We start from the raw sequence: 12,669 nt of genomic DNA, 5'->3' as shown, positions 1-12,669 counted from the left end.
ACTGCTTATTGACTGTTGTCTCAGCAAAGAAAAGCCTTTTTTAGGGGGACGGGTCTGTGGGGAGGGGATGGTGCACATTTTCCAGCTCTTCGATGAGGATAAGCAGTAAAACCTTGTGCATCTTCTCCCTGCATACTGTGTCACACTAATGGAAATATTCTGAAGAGGTGACTGTTTCTCCACATGACTGGGATGTATTACAGTAGTTTATATCAGTAGTAGTTTACTTCAAATTCCCCACGAGAAATTACTGAATACTGCAGGGTTTTTTCCTTCCCGAAACAAAATGAAAATCTTTTTATCACCTAGTGAAACCTCTAGACCCCTGGCTGTCCTGTCGACTTCAGACACTCCAGGTTTTGGTTTTACACAAAATTAATTTCACTCGACATCACAACTGGAGCCCTTGTGACCCGGAAGAAAAAGAACCACCTCTGACCCCTTAAACCGATGGGCTTTCTTCCTGATGGAAATCTGTGCATCTACTTTACCCACAGGCCTGGATTGGTTACAGATTTTTAAAAGCGTGACGCCCCTGTTAAACCACAGGCCTGGACTGTGCTGAGAATCGCAGAGCTAATGTGTCATGGAAGCACCCTCAGCAGATGAGCTTGGTGAACTATCATTGCTGCTAGCTTGTTGACAAGAACTGGAAATCCCACTTTAATACTGCGAGACAAGCGTACGAGGAGCTTTACAAGCTCAGCTGACGTTTTCCCTAGCAGCTTCACCTCTGCCAGCTTACTGTTCTAAGCCTCTGTCTTCCCAACGAGGGTGGATAATTACAAGCCCTTATTGTTTTCCCAGACTGGAGCAGGTATGTAGCTTCACAGCTCCCTGCCAAAACACCCTGGCAAGGAAAATTTCCACACTCCATCCTTCATGGCAGCATTGCTCAAAACGCCCTACGCCACCAGCCGAGCCCGCAGATGCCTACATGTGCGCGCAAGGAGTTGCACGCCCGTGACGAGGGCACTACTGTCACAACCTCACTACCTGGGCAGGCGAGTGCTGAAGCCTCCATCCTTCACCTCATCCAGCCAAAGCAGGAAAGCAAATAAAAAGAGGCCGACGAAATGCTGCGCAGAATTACAGAACAAAATAAAGGCTGTTAAAAGGACACTCCTCTATTAGTGAAATATCCTCTAACATGGTGTAGTGCTGGGGACCATGTGACACAAAAAAACAACACGGCAGTCTTGAAAAAAGATTAAACCAAATCTCTCCAGTATTGGATCAAGGCGAGAGCAAACTCAAGACTGTCAGGCCTGTCTGGCCTCTTCTCTCCCTAGAGCCCCAGCTCCTCTCCCCTTATTTCTCTGTACAGTCTGAAATAAGACTACAGACTCTGTAGTCTGTAATTAAATGGCTACAGTATTGGCGATTAAAAAGGCCTTAGCAGCCCAGCGCACTGCGGGCAAGTGCAGAAAGACAGCACCACCACCGGCAGAGAGATGTCAGGCAGCCGCCCCAGACAGGAGGGGCAGAGGTTAATGAGGGATTAGCATGAAGCTCTGGCCCTGGCCCTGCGTTACTGCAGCACCGCAGCCCTGCCGGCGCCTGTGGAGACAGGAGCCGCTCCGACAGCTCTCGCGTCCCGAGGTTCATCCAGGACTGGATTCTAGACGAACAAGACTATCGAGAAGACGAGAAGAGGTCAGAAGAGAAAGAAGCCACTTTGACATCTCGCTAGTGTGGCTTTTGGTATCGAAGTGATCTCAGGATCTCCCCACCGGGTCGTTTCACGCATGCAGTCAGGGCATCGGCCAAACGACTCGGCGTGGCAAAATGTTCTCGACACCCATAACCTCGTCAAAGCTGGGCCTCCTGCTCTCACTTTTAAAAGCACTCCCCTGGGACTGCTCCTACTGTTCTAGGTTAACACGGCGACTTCTGAAAGCACCATGTAAGCCAAACTGCATTTGGCATTAGTCATAGGTAATGGCTTTGCACAATGTGGAAACATTTTACACTCAAAAAAATAGATTTGCTACTAGGGCTATCAGCAGGGGATTTTTACTCCTCTGCGGAACAATATTTTTCATAAAACTCAGCTCTAAAGCTTGATATAAAAAGAGGACACGAGCAACAAGGAAAGAGCCGTGCTGTCAAAACTGCTGTAGAGATTATGACAAAAGATTCATTTTATTATTCAGTCCATTTGCAATTTCAGCAAATTGGTATTTAATATCAAAGGATGCTCAGTCATCTCTAATAAAGATAAATTTTACAATGTTTATTACGAAGAGTTTCTTTGCCATTAAGTTTATTAGACGTGATTTGTTTGGGGGTAAAGGATCTGCTTCAGGCACACTGAGCCACACTTAAGGCATAGCTGGAGCAACACGCCTCGGTGCCACCCCCATTACAAAGAGCCTCCACAGGAGCAGCAGGATTCGCCCTGCCAGTCTCCTGAGCAGTGAAGGGCTCCACCCCTCCAGCTGGGCCGAGCTCCTGACACTGCGAAGACACCTCATGGGCTCACAGATCCCGGGGCTCAGCTCCGGCAGTCTTGGTACAAGACCAGGTTTAATAGTGGAACACAAAAGGCGCCATTCGTGTCCATCATCTCCTGAACACGACGCACCCAGAACCCAAGAGCATGGGACTACAATGACATGGCCTGGAGTATCTTCTGCCAGCTTGCCAGGATGCCTGAACTGTAATCACTATACATCCATCCATTCCCCAACCTCTCCATCCAATTTAGGGTCATGGGGGAGCAGGACAACAGCAAACAATGGCCGCAAGACAGGATACACCCTGGAATTGACACGAGTCTAAAGGAACTATCACGTTCAACTATAGATACAAACTTGCTTCCTACATCAGAGTAAGAGTCATTTATTACTGGAAGTTAAGAGCAAGGAAATGTTTAACCTACATTTAAAGATAGTGGTTACAAGTGTACTGAACATGCACTCATTATTGCAAGCGTCACAGAGGATTTTATAGTGAATTAAGCGATTTAAGTTACAGTGAAACGAGCTGTATAGCGTTCAGCCCTTAACTACCACGAGCTCTACACGTCTCTCCTTTGTTCGTCTAAATTGCAGAGCCAACAACGAAGGCAAGAACAGTGTTTTGGAGAAGCTAAATATGCAGAATTCTTTGTAAACAACTCAAGCTCTCAAAAGATGACTGCAGTACAACCCCAACAGAAGACCAATGCAGGCCCAACACAACAAAACCCAACAACAACTCTGCAGCCGGCTGTCGGGACAGATCTGCGCCGAGGATCAATCGCAAGGCCAGCGGCTGACATTAGCAGAGATTCGACAAGACGACGTTAAAATAAAACCTAGGCTTAAAATATTTAAGAGTGTTAAACCCTCTCCATTATGTACTTTACTATTATTATTAGTAGACACTCAGATCAATGAGCCATTAGCACTAGCAACCAGATGAGCTTGACGGGCCAACTGACCTCCTCTTATTCACAAATGTTCCAACATCTTTATTACTCTTATTGATAATAAACACAAAACTGCTTCCTTCCACATGGGACAAAGCTATTCACACAACTGAACAGCCTCTGGGTAACAGGGAAGCTAAAAGTTCTGGAGCATATGGAGGGGATATAGAGATTAAAGGGTTTAAAAGGGCTTTTACATTTATTCTTCTGAAACTCACCAAGGCACCGAAGGATGAACATGTCCTCCTGAGTGCCCCCGACACAGTAATGAGGTGTGATATTATAGACCATCTACACCTCAACATATCTGTGTTCTGTAACAATTCGAGACAAACGGCAAGCACAAGATGGACTACAAAATGTTTTTATAGTCTTGCTGTGAGGGAGGAGGCTGCACCCAATTACGATACAGTGAAATACTTGGCCAGTTATTTCTTGCATGTTCCAGAGGAAGTTAATGTAGGCAAGAGAAACACTCCAACACTTGAAAACAAGCCAAGGACTGTCATGCACCTCACACATCCTGCTGATGAAACCTAGAACGAACCAAAACTTCCCCCACTGGTGGCAGTACGAGGCAAAGGGAGTGTGCACTGAAGAGACATCACCAGACAGGAGCCACCATGTGCTGAACAGGTACAGGCTCATTAAACTGCATCATCTTCAGTCAAGGCACAGTTGTGCGATGTGCGACGCGTCCAACAACAGCATCGCAACAAAGCACGCACTCGCCATTCTGAAAGGTGCAAGACTCATCTACTCAATAAGAAAGTGGGGGGAAAAGAAAGCACATGCAGTACTGGCAAATGCAGGCCAGATTGTCAGAAGTGTGTAGCTCATTCAAGTGTTTTTTAACAAATTAATTTCGGATGGTGACTGCTCCTAAAGGGAAAGAGCCGTTCTGCTGTGCCGGTGCTCCGGGCAGTAATGTGTTCAGACCCCCTGTGTTTCGGCGAAGGGGCAGCAGCTGAGCAGATGTCACCATTTCTCTCGGCTGCCAGCAACACTTTGCAGCAGCTTGTCCTTCAGTTACAGGCTTCCACTGGACAAGGCTGCCAAGGCCAGCTGAAACCTGCCCATGTGAGCATTCCCTTGGAGAGCACATTGGGGTTGATTACGTTACGGCTGATGAGTGATGTTTTCGGGGGGGGACTGTACATTTAGAGGCTGATATGCGCAGAGCTGAAGGGCTTTTCCATTAAATCATTAAATCAAAAGAATTAAAGGCAAGGAGGTTGCTTCAAATGCTAAAAATCAATCAAAGATCTAAAATGAGAGCTGGCTGATGCTCTGAGCAACGCCAGAGAAGAGTTAAGAATTACTGGGAGGCTGTCTGAAGTCTGTGCTGTCCTCAGGTGAAGGGAATATGTTGTGACTGTCTGCATGAAGGTGTGGAACAGCAATTAAGATGTGCAACAGGCAGAGAGGTCTCTTGTAGATAAGGGCAATACGAAAATTAAAACAAATGTAAAAAAATATATAAATTACCAGCAACATATTGTAGTAACACATTTTACTAGCCTAAACTGGCTGTGCAATATTATGAAAGCTTGGAGCTGCAATTCCAATTATAATGAGAAAAAACATCAAAGTAAACGGGACTCTGTCTGCGTGCTGCTCAGGTACCAAATGCAAGCAGTCTCATGGTCAGACTCTAATCACATCATTACAACATTCATGCAAAATCACAACTACACTCTGTGTATGCGCGCGTGTGACAGTAAAAGTATGCGAAAGCCTGCCCACTGTAAAAATGTGAAACATCTATAAATACATCCCCACAGGACCGCTGCAGCGATACTTACTTTCAAACGTCATCGCAGCACATCAATTACTTCGCTTTCATACAAATATCTGGATTCAAAATTCAGATGACACCCCCCCCCCCATGGACCGTTAAATACCTTTCAGAAAATTCCAAAAAAGTCCTCCTTTAAGGCTAGCACGGCGCCGGCAGACCTCGAGGTCGCCAGTATTCCCACATTCATGCAAGTGTGGATCCTCCTGCCTCGACCAGGGGCACCGGGGCCGTGCCAGCTGTGGCCAGGGCAGCATGAAGAAACGAAGATGCTGCCTAAAAGGTTCTCCCTCCCCAGGGAGTCATGGCTGCAGCTGTTTCTCCTTCACCTTTCACGAGCACTCAAATCCCACGTCCTCAAATTAAAAATAAGCAAGGCTGCTTGCCACTGACATAAGTGAAACATAAGCCCCCTATAAATATCACACAGCAGGCAAACACACAAATACACAAACACCGCATCCGCCTGGTGACCTCCCAGGTGATTCGAGTGCAGACGCTGTGCTCTGACCGCTTGTCTTCTGAACTCCGACTCCAGAAGTTAGGAACCAGCCAGGTGTGAAGAGGATACTAAAATGGGACGATCAGCATTCACTGTGGACGCATGTCTCCTAGACAACGTAGGGAAGCATTAAAGTGTCAGGATATACTGCTTAAAATTTTGGGGATGAGATGTTAGAATGGATCATGCACTGGTGGGACTAGTATGCAAATTCTGGTCATTACGTTACAAAAAATATATTGCTCTTCTGGAACCAGTCCAGAGAATGTCATGTTCCGACATGGCATGAAAGCTGAACCTGGTCTCGAACAGTGAGGAGTACTGCGAGAGCCGACTCCCTCGCTGGCCTCTCGACAAGCAGAGGGTCTGTTTCTGCTGCAGCAGTAAACCTTCAGCCCTTATTGAGTCAGAACTTCCACTTTCCCCAAACAACAGTCGATGCCCAGTGCCAGCTGTAGAGGCACCATCGCAGAGTGGCTCTGCAGGTAAATGGATCACAATGTGCTGATTCAAATCTCATTTCAGAGGTTTTTACAGACCATCACAGCTGAATCCAACCTAAAATTTAACAAAGCATGCACATTTCCCCCCCCAAACAAAACCTTCTGTTAAATTTGCATTTATCACAAATGACAACTTGCAAAGCTCCTGTTACAAGCTACACCTTCCTTGCAAGAAACTGATGACAGTCAACTACTATTCACCATTCACCAACCCCACAGACTCGTGCAGCATGTGGGAAAGGGGAAAAACAGACACAGCACCACCAAGTGGGCTCCTTTCACTCAAAAGCACAGGACAGAACGTAATTAAGACACTGCTGCTCTGAGAGGGCAGATATCTCACATCCAATTGCATTTCCCTCAGTGTCTGCAGGGAGGCCACAAAGCCTGAATCATAAGCCGCAGCACTCTAATGGTCATATATCAGAGTGGACTCCTTTCAGAGATGACTTCATTTAATTAAATTTAATTAGTGCATTTCTTAATGGGCAAAGGGCTCATTTCTCATCCATAATGCAAATTCACCAGAAAATGAAAAAGTAGCAGGAAGTGAGTGAAGTGGGAGAAACACTGACTACTCATGGTTCTGGCCCAGGACATGAGTGTCCAGAAGATCCTACCCCTGAACAGTCCTACTGGCACATTCAGGGATTAGGCAAGGAACCACGCGATTGTTTAAGACAACAATCCAGAAGGTAGGAGGACACATTTGGTTAGTCCTAAAACAACTTCTCCTGCAGGCACGCCTCACGATCCCACTGCTCCCCTCCTCTCCCGCCTGCGTGATCACGGCCATCAGCAGAGCTCATGCTGGTGGCATCATTATTTACATCAACATGACATCAGTTAGTGGACTTCACTTTTGTACCCCCACAATAATTAAATTTGTAAAGGAAAAGTTTAAGAGGTGAAAAGCAAAATGAGAAAATGGGCAAAATCATGAGAAAAGAGAAAGTGACCAATGAACCGGCTGAGTGAAGGAAACGCTGAAGGAGCATCCTTTCATCTCATGATCTCTCACTTAATCATGTGGCGATCTGCTCCAGGGGACCTGCAAACTTTGCTATAGCACAACATTGGATAATGACAATGTGTAAAAATCACACACACCCCTGCTACTGAGTGTGCAATCTTTGCCAAAGCATTATTCATGTCTCCTGGCTTTCCAAAAAGTACTTCACTTCATTATGGAGCCATTCAGGGCTATTTATCATGGGTTTCAGAAAGTCCCAGTCCCCTGCAGGTTTAGGAACAGCATTAACAGGAAGAGTCCCTCAAGATCTCCAGGCCCTTCGATCTCCTGCTTCAGCAAGATTCCACTGTCCGGACTTAAATAATGACTGTGCAAGCTGGAAAGCAATGCAATCATCTTACCGAGTTCTTCAGTTCACCCCAAACAGTAGTGAGCATTATATGCAAAACAGTCCTTACAAAACTACAGCAGACCATACAAAATTTAGCTGAAATGATGCCACATTTTTGCAAGCTGAAAGGGAGCTTTCTCCTGTCTTCACGTTTAATTTAAACGCTGTCAGGATTCGCAGATGGCACTCCTCAGCGCTTCCTGCTGCGGACTGTGTCGCCACACGTCGCCGTGTCTCTTGTGCTGAATTTAAACAAACGAACACAGCTCTGCGGTACCCTCCCCTCCAACACCAGGGGATGCAAACAAGAACCACTTGAATTCAGCTCCCAACAAAGTGACATACTTTTTAGTGATGCTGGAAACGCATACCTATATGTTATACTGGATGAGGAAAAAAAAGGGTCAATAATATTTCACCCCATCATCCAGAGTGACAGCGTTCACCCTGTAGCAGGCTTTTAGCTGAACATCTCCGAGCTGGCCAATGGCAGCTGCAGGGCATTCTCTGTGATGCTCTTCCTGAAAAAGGCCTTGAGGCTTGTACCAATTCTCACCCACATGGGTCTAGCGTCACTGCATGGCCCTGCTCCCTTGGCCAAGTGCTTGCATCTGCATCTTGGAGGCAGAAAAATTCAGCTCAAAAACTGTTCCCGGTCTGGCAGAGGTCTAGCAGCCTGGACAGACTGCGGTCTTCTTTGGTTTGTTCCTGTCTTACACCTGATGTGCCAACACTGGACTGGAGGTTTTTTCACAAGTCAAATTATTTCATTCCAATTTGCAAGACAGGAAGCAGCCACATAGCTGAGCCCTGCTGGTCATTTAATTTCCCTTAAACCTCAAAGATGTTTTCCCTAGCGAGATGGGTCAGAATGACTGTTCAGAATTCGCTATGCAATAATGGCAATAAGGGAAATCTAGAGCTCGAGATGGACAGAAACCAGCTACTTGACCTTCCTCTGCAGCTGCACTGAAGTCACCCAAGAACAGAAGACCAAAGCAACACAGAAAGAAATCAAAGATTTGCATCTCTTTTCACTTGACAGATATTTCAAGCTGCTGGATAACTAATTTACCCTTCAGGTTTAAAACCGAACGTCAGAGCAAAGTGGGACTTCTGCCCACCTGCCCAGCCCTCCTCACAAGCATGGCCTCTGAGCCCCAGGCCCCGAGCGCCGTGCAGACGCGCCAGCAGGGCGGCGCCAGGTGGCTCATGGAGAGAAAGGCCTGCAGAGAGACGAAGCTGGGAGCCTGCCCCAGACTGGCACCAGCCAAGAGTGCTCTGGACACTCCACCAAGTACACGTGCCTTTAATAATAATAATAATAATAATAATAATAATAATTGCTTACACTTATATAGCGCTTTTCTGGACACTCCACTCAAAGCGCTTTACAGGTAATGGGGACTCCCCTCCACCACCACCAATGTGCAGCATCCACCTGGATGATGCGACGGCAGCCATAGTGCGCCAGAACGCTCCCCACACATCAGCTATCAGTGGGGAGGAGAGCAGAGTAATGTAGCCAATTCATAGAGGGGGATTATTAGGAGGCCATGATTAGTAAGGGCCAATTGGAAATTTTGGCCAGGACACCGGGGTTACACCCCTACTCTTTTCGAGAAGCACCCTGGGATTTTTAATGACCACAGACAGTCAGGACCTCGGTTTTACGTCTCATCCGAAGGACGGCGCCTGTTTACAGTATAGTGTCCCCGTCACTATACTGGGGCATTAGGACCCACATGGACCGCAGGGTGAGCGCCCCCCGCTGGCCCCACTAACACCTCTTCCAGCAGCAACCTTAGTTTTTCCCAGGAGGTCTCCCATCCAGATACTGACCAGGCTCACACCTGCTTAGCTTCAGTGGGTTGCCAGTTGTGAGTTGCAGGGTGATATGGCTGCTGGCATATCACCCTGCTTTCTGAAGGAGTTCGGATGCTGGCTTTAACATCCGAACTCCTTCAGAAAGGGCACCTTGGACTGCCTTCCTCTCAATATCACCCATTTAACTGTACTTGTGATGAGGGGTTTGTCTTAAACACACTGTAATCCAGAGAGATTTTCAGGCACATTTTCGTTTTATGGGACTTCACACCCACGTGCATATCTGAACTTACACGAGCATAAATCACAGCGACATTTAATAAATAGCTTGTCAGAGAGTGAGTTTATCTGAAGTACACTGTGCGTTTCTGTGCAGATCCACAGAAATGCTGAAAATGCTGGTAATCTGCATTTAACACGATCCACCATCACAACATAGATGGTTAAAGCACAGAATCAGGCATAAAAAACAGAAAAACTTTCAAAAGAAACTGTTGCGATATCCAGATCTCCTATTTCACAATTGCTTCAGAGACCTTCTACACTGGAATCCCCACAATAATATGCTACCAATAAAAACAAGTATTGCACTCAAATTTCAAACATACAGAAGCCCAGCACAACCTGAGCATCACAGGCTTAAGACAGAAACACGTGTCTATATTTGCTTTTCATCTTCATCTCTACAGTTTCAACAGGTCCCCATCTGAACGCGAAATGGAGTCCGACTTCCATCACTGAAGGTATAGCCGTAACTTCGTCATTGATGAAAACTTGTCATGTACAACATGACCGAAACCCACTTCCACAAAATACCTCAGACCTTGAAACAAGTGCAATACAATCTGCCGGTCACCACCCGTGCAGAAACGCCCGAGGGTAAAATACTTTTACCAGGTTAATTATTCCAAGAGAATCGTGAATTAGTACCCTACCCGTTCAATCATACTATAGTAAATAACTCTGCAACATATCTGTTATAAGAGTGCTAATAAACCGCTCTAGAGCTTGCTGCTACAAAGGCCCGTGTAGAAATATCACCATGTCATGCGTACACAATTAATTTAGGACACCGTAAATCAAGCGGACCGCTGGGTTAAGAAGATCAGAACCAATCTGGTTTGCTCGTGGACGCGCTACTCACTAAACGGGAAATAAAAAATAAAGTTATTTTGTATTTGTTCATAAACGACGTAGAGTAATGCGCTATATTTCTCTGGGATACAAAATGCCTGAAAGGTTGACAGGACAGCTGTTGCACAATTTCCCTCACCAGTATGCCAAGGGTGTACGAGCAGCTAGTGACAGGAATACTGGCGGCGCAGATTGGGAAGGATAGCGAGCGACGAAACCAATTCAAGCCCGTATTTGAAAGCGGCTGTCAGCTCCAGCTCTGTATCTGCAGCTCCGGAGCTGACGAGACCGCCGAGGTTGTGTCAAGAGGCAATGAAATATTCATGTCATTTCCAGCGTGAGCTCAAAGAAATTATATCGCAAAAAAATCCTACCACACTCCCCCCCCCGTGCAAAAACTGTGCAAAGGAAAACAGTGCCATTTACCACTCTGCAACAAAACAGAGCCAACAGAGTAACCGTGTGATTAACACACGGGCTGCGACTAGGTACCATCAGCAAAGGACACGGACACGCCGCTCTCGCCTCCTGGGGCTCGCCGTTTCCGTCTGCACAACGCAGGTAACGCACACCTGCCCCTGACAAACAGCCCCACAACGTCTCCTGCATACAGCGCTAGAGGGGTAGGTCTTGACGCCAGTTTTCAAACACGGGTCTGGGCAACGGTGGCAGCGCATCGCACCGCCACGCAGCCAATCTGACATTTCCGGGCGAGCTGCAGCAAGGAGACGCTCCCTGGCGTGTAAACACAATCGCCGGGTCCCACGGGGCGAAGTTCCCACATCCAGCGTCGAAATGAAATGAAATGAAATGAAATCCGCCGATGCTGGAAGGTGGTGTTCCCTTTCCTCCGCCGGCGACAAACAAGTTACCCCCTGCCGAGCGTGCAGTAAACACGCCGCCCGGGGAAACTGCTCTTCAGCACCTAAAAGCGCGCACACATGCACCGGGAGAGACGGCAAATCCCATCCATAACAAAACTGTCCCCAGCCTACAGACTTGCATGTACGGACTCAGACACTGAGAAGCACCCCGGTGCCCCCACCTCTGCAAATCTTCGCCAAAGAGGCCATGTCTGTGCAGCGAGAGGCACCAGGAGCTGGCTGGCCGGCCTTTTCCCGAAACCTTTCCGCCAGGCTGGGGGCTCCAGCCCGCACACCGGCCGGGGGGAGTGGGCGGCGCCAGCACCGCGCCGCCCGATTCCTGCTCCGGCTCCAAACTCCCTGGGACGCGCCAGGGCTTTTGCCCGCACGCCTGCAGCCCCACGGAGGAGGCGAGCCCCCTGCGGGAGACGTGCAGTTCCACGCACGTTGCCACGGACTTACCTAGCTTGCCCCGGGACTCCTCCAGCTTCTGGATCTGGTTCTCCAGGAAGAGCATAGCCACCCCAAACGCCAGGACCGCCAGGAGCTGAAACTTGGGCGGCATCATAATCCGTAACAGCCCCATCAAACTATCAAATCACAACAAGTCATACCGCGATCATGGAACTGGGGAGGATGAAGAGTTGGGCTCCGCACGCTGAGCGGGACCGCTTTCGGGACTTCAGCGGTTAGGATCTAACGCAACTCGGGTAACGCTGAGACGAAGCGAACATGTAGCAGCTGCTCTTGAGAGCGAAATCGGAACACTGCGTGTCATAGGCGGACTGGGAACTCACATCCCAGCTCACTGGCCGCTGCACCGACTCAATCTCAGCCTGCTTCGCCGACCCTGAGCTGCCCAGCGCGGATGCAGCCCCTAAATCGCTCCCTTTTCTCGGCGAAGAGGCGGAGAATCCCCTGCGTCGCCCTGCAATCACACAGCCCCGATTTGCATGCCCGCCCCCCAGACGCGACCATTGAGCACCTCGCCGGCCGCAGGCCCAGGCGGACGAGCTCATTGGCTCAAACTGTTGTCAATTAAGAACGGTGCTCAACGATTGGATAGTTTATCTGCCACTCGCCCAATCCCAACAGGCCTTTCAGCCAGCGGGGTCCTGACGAGAGAGCACGGCGGATACATGCCTGATTGAAATATATACAAAAAAACAAAATGCTTTGACTTTTTTAAAATATAAAAATAATGATTTTAGATTTTAAATAGTATTTTAGGTATATATATGCGGTATGGTATGTCTTTGTTAC

General features: G+C 47.8%; 1 protein-coding gene across 2 annotated transcripts in view; it reads right to left on the bottom strand.

Annotated features, from left to right (window-relative positions):
* The window catches only part of hs2st1a (heparan sulfate 2-O-sulfotransferase 1a), a 72,836-nt gene extending 60,479 nt beyond the window's left edge, over positions 1-12,357 (bottom strand). The window contains exon 1 of one of the 2 annotated variants that reach the window (XM_015355270.2): positions 11,869-12,357. In XM_015355270.2, the coding sequence (XP_015210756.1) occupies positions 11,869-11,992 (124 nt within the window). In that variant the 5' untranslated portion in view covers positions 11,993-12,357. The remainder of the gene's footprint in view (positions 1-11,868) is intronic. The other variant, XM_006634712.3, reaches the window with a different exon arrangement.
* Positions 12,358-12,669: the final 312 nt, after the last annotated feature.

This window comes from Lepisosteus oculatus, chromosome 9, assembly GCF_040954835.1.
Source record: "Lepisosteus oculatus isolate fLepOcu1 chromosome 9, fLepOcu1.hap2, whole genome shotgun sequence".
Taxonomy (NCBI): Eukaryota; Metazoa; Chordata; class Actinopteri; order Semionotiformes; family Lepisosteidae; genus Lepisosteus; species Lepisosteus oculatus.
Note: the sequence above shows the minus strand (reverse complement) of the source record. Positions and strands in the feature narration are given on the sequence as shown.